Source organism: Pecten maximus, chromosome 13, assembly GCF_902652985.1.
Source record: "Pecten maximus chromosome 13, xPecMax1.1, whole genome shotgun sequence".
In the NCBI taxonomy this organism is placed as follows: Eukaryota; Metazoa; Mollusca; class Bivalvia; order Pectinida; family Pectinidae; genus Pecten; species Pecten maximus.
The window spans coordinates 30,851,088-30,862,497 of NC_047027.1; the positions used below are offsets into that span (position 1 = coordinate 30,851,088).

The 11,410-nt window shown below is 35.8% G+C and overlaps 1 protein-coding gene across 1 annotated transcript; it reads left to right on the forward strand.

The window, feature by feature from the left end:
* The first annotated feature begins 393 nt into the window (after positions 1–393).
* On the forward strand, positions 394–11,136 carry LOC117341045. Its single transcript, XM_033902861.1, has 6 exons — positions 394–594; positions 1,804–1,918; positions 2,187–2,273; positions 9,237–9,398; positions 9,881–9,937; positions 10,181–11,136. Exons 1-6 carry the CDS (start codon positions 546–548, stop codon positions 10,227–10,229), a joined length of 519 nt encoding a protein of 172 aa, XP_033758752.1. The 5' UTR covers positions 394–545; the 3' UTR covers positions 10,230–11,136.
* The last annotated feature ends 274 nt before the right edge of the window (positions 11,137–11,410 follow it).

Here is an 11,410-nt window from a genome sequence, read left to right on the forward strand (position 1 = left end):
ATCAAGGAATACAGGAAGAACAAAAAGTATTCTCATCTCATTTTTCCAATAATGTTTTTTATTATTATTATTATTATTTTAGAAAATGCCTTAAGCGACAAAAGGGGTACTGTATACTTACGCATACAAACACAGGGAGAAAAAAATCAATTAAAGAAAACAATCTTTTACACGTTTTTACACATATAATTTAGTTGGCTAATTAGAAGACTCCCATATATTTGATAATACAGATTATGGATTAATAATGCATATTAATGTGATGGTAATGTTGAATTTTTTAACATGTTTTCCCTCTGATACAAGTGAAATGCTAATAATAACATACAAAAAACTCGTTATGAATTACCCTTAAACGGGCCCCAGTTCAAATTGAAATGTACATCTACCAAACAAACTTGACAGGTGTACATTATAATACGGGTGTAGTCGGGATGATCGAGTTCTGTCTGAATTCCTCATAATCCTGCGGTGTTCAGTATATCCTAAACTGCCCAGTGTCCAGTGGGACAGACTGTAATGGTCAGTCTGGACATATCGCGGCGATGGCCGGTAGTGTCGAGACGTGGAATATGATATTTCTCCTGTACACAAGTAAGTACAATGGTATTGGAGACATTTCCTTCTGGTGAAAGTCAGGTGTCGTATTTCTCGGTGTCGAGACGTTTTTAACTCCGCGGTGACGAGATTTTGTCACGGGGCTGTGACTGTGATAGTCGTGTAATACAGATGAAGACTATATATATTGAGTGTTCGGTGACCTACACATGTAATTACATTGTCCAGGTCCGAATAGAGCAGGTGATATAGACTATATACCTAACGTGATGTTATGTTTACAATAGTTAAACAAGTGAACTACAGGCTAGGACAACATTAGCCCGAGTTTCCTCTGGCCCTGATACAATGTCTGGTGCCTACACTCCGGGCTAGGAAAACCTGGGTTGTCTTCCGCTGCCAGATTCGCCTAACAGGGTTCACGTTTCTTTATGCGGTCGTTTTATTGTTCAGGTTATTGAAGACCAAAATTGGATGAAGCCAAAACAAAACACAACATGTTTTATATTTTTTTTTATCTTAATCAATATGCATCTGTATGATTCACAACTGTAAAACGTCTCAATGCGGTTCTGAATTATAATCACATTTCAGTCCCTTCATCTCGCCTATTGATATACAAAACTTGCACATCTTACGACCTACGTCCTGTATCCGGGTGATATTCCTATACCTGGGTGGTATTCATGTACCCGGGAGATATTCCTGTACCCGGATGGTAGCCCTGTACCCGGGTGATATTCCTGTACCCGGATGGTATTCTTGTACCTGGGTGGTATTCCTGTACCTGGGTGATATTTATGTACCTGGGTGATATTTATGTACCTGGGTGATATTTATGTACCTGGGTGATATTCCTGTACACGGATGATATTCATGTACCCGGGTGATATTCCTGTAACCGGGTGATATTCTTGTACCCGGGTGATATTCTTGTACCCGGGTGATATTCTTGTACCCGGGTGATATTCCTGTACCTGGGTGATATTCCTGCACCTAGGTGATATTCCTGTACCTGGGTGATATTCCTGTACCTGGGTGATATTCCTGTACCCGGGTGATATGTATGTACCTGGGTGATATTCCTGTGCCCAGGTGGTATTCCTGTACACGGATGATATTCCTGTACCTAGGTGATATTCCTGTACCTGGGTGATATTCCTGTACCTAGGTGATATTCCTGTACCAGGGTGGTATTCCTCTACACGGATGATATTCCTGTACCCTTTATCATTTCCGTTTCAGTTTTGACCTGTTCGACAATAGTTCCAATAACATGTTCCTCCCATTGTCCAACATTCCCTGTGAAACAAGAAAACAGAGAACTGGCATTTTCTCTACTTCCATACACATGTGAACTGTAAGTACATTGCTTTATCCGTTTCAAACTTGTATATGTTTGTATTTATGTATAAAATATATCAAAGGTGTATATGTTTAATATAAATCAAAATCAAAAAGCGTATGGCCTAGTCGACATCACCATATAATATACTGTTCTGTAGCGTTATTTTGGCGATATGAATTTTCAATCTAGAAAATTTGACTCCTAGATAATTTGTATGGTACATGTAGTACCTTCGCCCTGTATCTTTATTGTATATTTATATCTTACTTTCTGTTGCTAGGGTAGTTCGCGTGCGAGTAAACATGAGATCACAGCGAGTCTTTGATGGCATCGATTACATGAAGGGACGAGGACTTCGCCGAATCAGGTATCATACTCAGCAAATACTGTTTTTCTTTTTCTTCTTATTCTTCTTCTTCTGACACGATTCTCAAAAGCCATCTGAAGATACTTAATGAAACTTGGCACAAGTGCTCATCATGGTCAGGGTGTGTGTACTAAAATCGACTATTTATTTTACGATCGGTCAACCAAGATGGCCGCCACGGCTTGGCCTCTGATTGGTGGAAATTTATATATCGTTCGATTTAGATGAAAATTGGTTAGTAGGTGCATAAGGGTCTGCGAGTTCGACTGCATTGGTTTCGATGCCATAGCAACCACACGGAGGTTTCTGATTCGTTCTCAGGATTTTGTTTCTTTCTGATATTTCTCAAAACTTGTGTGTATGGCATTGTACAACCCTTTTCTGGTGCATCTTCGGGAATATGGGGACAGTTTGTAAACTTTGGAAAAATTCTGACCTCTGACCCCTTGAGCAATCATACAGTCATCGACTCTTTACCTATATAGTTAACTATAGTCAGTAACGGGGTAATTATTCAGGGATAATTAAGCGTTAGCCATCAGACGATGTCTAACAAAATGAATTCAATCTCATGATTCAGACTAAAACGTGCTACATTGCTGACACCGTACACACTGATTGTTATAAACATGTATATCTGACGCCGTACACACTGATTGTTATAAACATGTATATCTGACACCGTACACACTGATTGTTATCAACATGTATATCTGACACCGTACACACTGATTGTTATAAACATGTATATCTGACGCCGTACACACTGATTGTTATAAACATGTATATCTGACGCCGTACACACTGATTGTTACAAACATGTATATCTGACGCCGTACACACTGATTGTTATAAACATGTATATCTGACACCGTACACACTGATTGTTACAAACATGTATATCTGACGCCGTACACACTGATTGTTATAAACATGTATATCTGACGCCGTACACACTGATTGTTACAAACATGTATATCTGACACCGTACACACTGACTGTTATAAACATGTATATCTGACGCCGTACACACTGATTGTTATAAACATGTACATCTGACACCGTACACACTGATTGTTATAAACATGTACATTGCCGACACCGTACACACTGATTGTTATAAACATGTATATCTGACGCCGTACACACTGATTGTTATAAACATGTATATCTGACGCCGTACACACTGATTGTTATAAACATGTATATCTGACACCGTACACACTGATTGTTATAAACATGTACATCTGACACCGTACACACTGACTGTTATAAACACGTACATCTGACACCGTACACACTGATTGTTATAAACATGTACATCTGACACCGTACACACTGACAGTTATAAACATGTACATCTGACACCGTACACACTGATTGTTATAAACATGTATATCTGACACCGTACACACTGACAGTTATAAACATGTACATCTGACACCGTACACAATGATTGTTATAAACATGTATATATGACACCGTACACACTGATTGTTATAAACGTGTATATATGACACCGTACACACTGATTGTTATAAACGTGTATGTATGACACCGTACACACTGATTGTTATAAACGTGTATATATGACACCGTACACACTGATTGTTATAAACATGTATATCTGACACCGTACACACTGATTGTTACAAACATGTACATCTGACACCGTACACACTGATTGTTACAAACATGTATATCTGACACCGTACACACTGATTGTTACAAACATGTACATCTGACACCGTACACACTGATTGTTACAAACATGTATATCTGACGCCGTACACACTGATTGTTACAAACATGTACATCTGACGCCGTACACACTGATTGTTATAAACATGTACATCTGACACCGTACACACTGATTGTTACAAACATGTATATCTGACGCCGTACACACTGATTGTTATAAACATGTACATCTGACGCCGTACACACTGATTGTTATAAACATGTATATCTGACACCGTACACACTGATTGTTATAAACATGTATATCTGACGCCGTACACACTGATTGTTATAAACATGTATATCTGACGCCGTACACACTGATTGTTATAAACATGTACATCTGACGCCGTACACACTGATTGTTATAAACATGTATATCTGACACCGTACACACTGATTGTTACAAACATGTATATCTGACGCCGTACACACTGATTGTTATAAACATGTACATCTGACGCCGTACACACTGATTGTTATAAACATGTATATATGACACCGTACACACTGATTGTTATAAACGTGTATATATGACACCGTACACACTGATTGTTATAAACGTGTATATATGACACCGTACACACTGATTGTTATAAACATGTATATCTGACACCGTACACACTGATTGTTACAAACATGTACATCTGACACCGTACACACTGATTGTTACAAACATGTATATCTGACACCGTACACACTGATTGTTACAAACATGTACATCTGACACCGTACACACTGATTGTTACAAACATGTATATCTGACGCCGTACACACTGATTGTTATAAACATGTATATCTGACGCCGTACACACTGATTGTTATAAACATGTACATCTGACACCGTACACACTGATTGTTATAAACATGTACATCTGACACCGTACACACTGATTGTTATAAACATGTACATCTGACACCGTACACACTGATTGTTATAAACATGTACATCTGACACCGTACACACTGATTGTTACAAACATGTACATCTGACACCGTACACACTGATTGTTATAAACATGTATATCTGACACCGTACACACTGATTGTTACAAACATGTATATCTGACGCCGTACACACTGATTGTTATAAACATGTACATCTGACGCCGTACACACTGATTGTTATAAACATGTATATCTGACACCGTACACACTGATTGTTATAAACATGTATATCTGACACCGTACACACTGATTGTTATAAACATGTACATCTGACGCCGTACACACTGATTGTTACAAACATGTATATCTGACGCCGTACACACTGATTGTTATAAACATGTATATCTGACACCGTACACACTGATTGTTATAAACATGTACATCTGACACCGTACACACTGACTGTTATAAACATGTATATCTGACACCGTACACACTGATTGTTATAAACATGTATATCTGACGCCGTACACACTGATTGTTATAAACATGTATATCTGACGCCGTACACACTGATTGTTACAAACATGTACATCTGACACCGTACACACTGATTGTTACAAACATGTATATCTGACACCGTACACACTGATTGTTATAAACATGTATATCTGACGCCGTACACACTGATTGTTATAAACATGTACATCTGACGCCTATTCTTACAATGTAAAGTGTAAACATTGATCTCGAAAGTTACCTGACACATATAAAGTTACAGCACGCCAAAACATGTTATGACGGAATACATGTTCAATTCTTTAACTCCCTAGGTGATATATTAAACTAAATTTCATTCTTATTATACAATATAATGTATATAATACATATGGACATATATTTTATACAGACATGCGGGTACGGTAACTTTTGATTTTTTTTTTATCATCATTATTGTTTGTTTTTTAATTGCGGTCATATGTATATTTTCTTATTTATGTTTTACGGGTTAAGACGGGTTATACATTTTGAACTTGTGCCTGATCCCATTTGTATATTTAATTTGCAAATAAGATATGTTTAAATCAAACAACACTATAGAATATCTTCGAGATTCAATTCTTATATACATATTTTAAAATTAAATAAAATGTCAAGCTTAAATGTTGTGAGGTAGTAACAAATGACTCGGTCCTAATTACTCGGGGGGGGGGGGGGGGGGGGGGGTGTCATGTTTACTGTAACACTATAACACGTTTTTATGCTATCATCAACCACTTTCCTATAATAGATTATAAATCTGTGTTTAGCAATAATGACTTTGTAAGCATGAACAATATTTACATGATGTCACTTGATTGTGCAATAGTATTAACAAGTGTTACATACATGTATATAATAATACATTAGAAGGATTTCAAAAACCGACGAATGATAGACTAATGAATGAATTTGTATTTATAGTATTTCTAACAGAAAAACAAAATTATCAAAAAGTAACCGGAGGATATTATACACATAATTTGAAATATCCATTAATCTTTACAGTATTTCATTTTTTAATCATTTGTTGAAAAACACTTCCAAGTTTTGAATGATTGTTCTACTATCTGAGGACATACGACCCTTAGATTAGAACATATTCGGTCTATCATTATATGTTTTTACATATTTTTTAGTATAAATGTCATTCTATCTATTTGAGCACAAAATTATGATAACGCATTTTGTTTGTTTTTTTATTCTGTCGATGTGATATTCTCGCTTCTATGTTAAACATTATTTCATTTTTTATGTTAACAACTTAAAATCAAAATATATTTACAATTAAATTCGTTTGATTATAAAAAAAATATAATATCTGGCTCTTGGCAACTCTACAAGTAATCTTTGTAATTCTTTTATAGAAAAGTAACTCTCATTCATGCCAAACATAACCAAAACCATCAGTACACATTTCACTGGTTTAGCACTGTCTATTATAGCTCATTATTTTAACCAGACTTCAATAGACTTTGTGTATCTGTAAATTCAAGGGATCAACGTCCTAATTCTCATGAAAGTTAGTTTATTGTCATGCATACTGACTACAACACGGAACTTTTATAATGGCGGGTTACGGACACAAATATTTCATTTCATATCAAATGTGCGACCAAATTAAGTTTATCCTGCAACCCTATATCAGAATACATCCACCGTATAATTATATATATGCTGTATTTGACAGTAACGAAAAACAGCTGTATTTCAACTATGTTACAAATATGTTCGCCTTTTTAACGTTGATTCATTAGGAAGATATCGTTTAATTTAAAGGTCTGATTTTTGATGAGTTATCAGGTTAAATAGAATACATGGTCAGTGTCTTTAAATATAAGCTGTATCTGTTGGCTCGCCAACACTCGCCACGTTTGTCTTTAGTTTAAACATTATTTTTATTCAACAAGGCACAATAACATTACATATACAGAAAATAGCAAATGGGATGGGAAAACAAGCTTAAAGCTTATATTAATTCCTTTCCCAATCACACAGAAAAGCAAATACATCTTCGGAACTAGGACACCTTAATTTTGATAACTAAGAACAAAATAATATTTTACATAATTATATAAATATACATGTGGTGAATATAATTGACAGACATGATTTATGACGCCATTGTATTGTTAGACTATAGATAAATGAGTTACCTTTAAGTACGAAGTACAAATGTAACATTTTACATAATTTTGTAAAAGTACATGTGTTGAATAGAATTGATTATAGATGATTCATGACACCATTATATTGTATGACCGTGGATATATAAAGTTACCCTACAGTACGAAGTACAAATATGTATACGATACCATACAAAACATAAATATTAACTAAAGCGTTTAAAAAAACTTTTGTCTTTCTTTACCTTCGCCAAAATACAGCTTATATTTTAATACACTGGCCATGTATTCTCTATATATACTAAACTTGACATGATTCTTTAAGGATATGTTCGTGGTGTGGGTTTCCCGATTATCTCATCATTACGGAATACATTTTGATAATTTGTGTTGTCCTATCAGGGACTATGTGGCGTGGATACCGCTAAAGCAAGGGTACCCTATGTCGTTACCTGATTCAAACAAGTAGCGTGTGTGTTCACACCCGGCATCAGTCGCTGTTCTTACTCTCCTTAACATTGACCCCAATCAAGGTGTTTATTGTCCTTTGATGGATATTATTAAGATGCCGACCAATTTAGGGACGTCGTGGCCTTAAATGAAACTCCCGCAACCGATTCCTAACCGCTCTTGGACCATAACAATCTAATTAAAATCTAGATGGTCATTCTCACTACGTTACATGAACATCTAACAACATCCCATAAGGGGTCACGTCAGGGTGACCTTTTGGATTAGCCAATCAAATGACTACTTCCAGAATCTTGGAAGTGATTTTTATATGTCCGAATTAGCATGACTAAAAGTTCATAATAACTTGCATAATCTGTCAATTTGTTTCAAGTCATTTCGTCCCACAAAATATATAGTACAGGCTGTACCGAAATGGTTTGCTTCAGACGCATACTGTAACGAAATGGTTTGCCTCGATGACATCGGCAAGTGGACAATTCGCCCTGAAAGTGAAATACGCACATCTCAAAGGTCATCAGAACGTGACCCCTTATGGGATGTTGTTAGATGTTCATGTAACGTAGTGAACATGACCATCTAGATTTTAATTAGATTGGGACCATAAGTGCCGACAACTTGCCGTCACAGTCGTCGTCGGAAATCAGCTACGGAGGTGTGGGAGACACATGCCACTATTTTAACGGTCAGCTAAATGGGAGATTGTTGTCTCATGTACACCATATTACTGCGCTATATGATGTTTCGAATGCTCCTGCATTATTAGACCAATGGCCATACTCATATCGACTTCACCCAATCGCCATATTTCGCTGTACAATTGCTTCGAAAAGAAATGCCGTGTAACTGATCTGTATTGTTTCAATGTTCGATTTGTAATGCTTTACTAGCACATACGGTGAAGAGTACCCCGGATGCACGCTCTCTTGAAAAATCTGCTGAAAGAATGCAACGTCGAGCAGGCTCACAGGTCGGCTGAATTTTGACTGAAGAACATTTTCGAAGTGCTTTGATGAAGCTCGGTGTGTAATTTAATTGAAGTTAGACCACATATATAAACGTTATATAAAACAACTGAACTTCCGTTTCTTTTTCCCGCTACTATAGGGAAGTTCTGATGCGAATCACAGCTACCGAGGGAAGGGAGATAACTCCAGTTTACGTCCTCGAAATATTGATATATCTTTCTATGTTTTAGAAATCTTCATGTTACTGATGTTGAACTGGTGCCTACAGAGACAGCCATTCCTGGTGGTGACAACGTAACCACGACGGTAGACCCTTCAGCGTGTCCCAACTACAGAATCAGGAACATTGGTCTCCTGACAATTATCGACACCATAAAAAATGTCTGTCAGCTGTGAGTACCGTCTCCATGGATACCCTGTACCATAATGTTCATTTGTTTAGTTTTTGTTTGGTGTTTCGTTGTCACATTTTAATACGATTTGTCTTGATTAAGCTTTGATAGGACAAAATAACACACGTGCGTGAAGCTCTGTTCTGCCGTCTTTTACATTTCTTAATATAAATCATGTACATATCCAATATATTTAGGTTACGTAACGAAATTAATTCCTCGCGAAGGAAATATGAAGAAAAAAACAACAAATACATATATAGGCGTCTCCACACAACGCTAAGTGATATTACCTATATAAATGATCTATGCATTTACGTCGTACATCAGTTTATATACATGTGTATACTGATTCTGCTAATAAGCTAGTGCGCTGTATCACCATTAAACACGACCTGGGTAAGCCTCAAATTGTGTATGTATTATTACATTTGTGTATTGATTAACCATGATAACTCTCTCTGACTGGTTGTCTATTTTAGGGCGGTTGGTGTAAAGAGAATCGACGTTGACACGCAAAGTTCGAGAAGGCGCGACATGTAAGTAAACCTAAGGGTTATACTACCTCGCATTCATATCTTACTTCCATAAAAAAAATGTAACTGACAGCAAACTATCTTACCAAAAATCCATCAGAGCCAGTTCTTGCCGTAACAGATGTATTCGTAATAAGACAGAGTTTACAACAATGATTGTTTATTTTTCGTTGATATAATCCTTTAAAAGTCATTATTAAATCAGTGTTTAAAATAAATTATAAAACCTGTATTATTTTTTTCCAGGGTTGATTACTTACCAGTGTTCTATTACCTAGAGGATAATCTTTTCTGATAACTTTGGATCACCGACATTTTCCTACTGTACAAACTGTATGTGAATCAAAGGGAGACAACTGCGATCGTCCTTTTCGTTTTTGAAATATGCTGCATTTTTTTTACAGTAAAGAAGATTTAGAAATTACGTATAGGTGACGTTTAGCGTAGAGCTTTTGTCTCGAAATTTTTAAGACTAATTGTATTTTCCTTTTTGAAGTAATGTCCCGTTTTCCTATTTTTAATTAATATGGATTTAAGGTTGATATAGAAATAAACTTTGATTAATATATAAGCGGTATGTTTAAAACATTCGACTTATAGAAAAGAAAAGGGAAAACAATCCTATCAGAAAGGAATAAGTATGCATGTACATTAAAACAAATAAAAACCTACTGGAAAATATTATATATTACGACTGTACGATGAATTGTCAAGTTTGTGACCCGGATGAAAGCTCAAAACCGACTCCACCTCAATATCAGTGGTGTCACGAACTCAGACTCAGATTCTTTATTTCCTTGTGTTTTTTCAACCCATCCGAGAGACATTACAAAACAATACAATGTAATATATTATGACACAATTCACAATTACAAAAGTACATTGTATATATATACGTATACTTTAGTATTACCATATATTATAAAAATGAACATAACAGTCATTATGGCAGTACACAATAGTTCATGTACGTTTTAAATAGACTGACATATAGTAAATTAAACAATTAAATAGTGTTATTACGTTGTTTTGTCGCTTAATAAAGGAATTTTCCTAGCTTACTCAATTCAGAAGCATTTTGAACACTTAATAATTGTATCGACTTAAAAACACTTGGTCTTCTATAATAATTTGGCTTAATGTATGTATTTCGAATATTGTTATAAAAAATACATTGATAATAAAATGGTATTCATCCTCAATATCATTATCCTGACATAATGTACATGTTCTTTCCTCTCTCTGCTGATTTCTGTATCTTCCTTGTTCTATATTTAGATTGTGAGAACTTAATCTAAATCTAGCTACTGTAAAAGTGGATATTTTCGCGTGTGGAAATTTTCGCTAAGCCAGCTTCCAAAGTGTTCGCGGTGTGGATATTTTCGCGCCGTCAAGATATTTTTGCGCTAACTTGTATCTTTTATATTTAGTATTTTTATGTGTTAATATATTCGCGTGTGGAAATTTTCGCGGAGA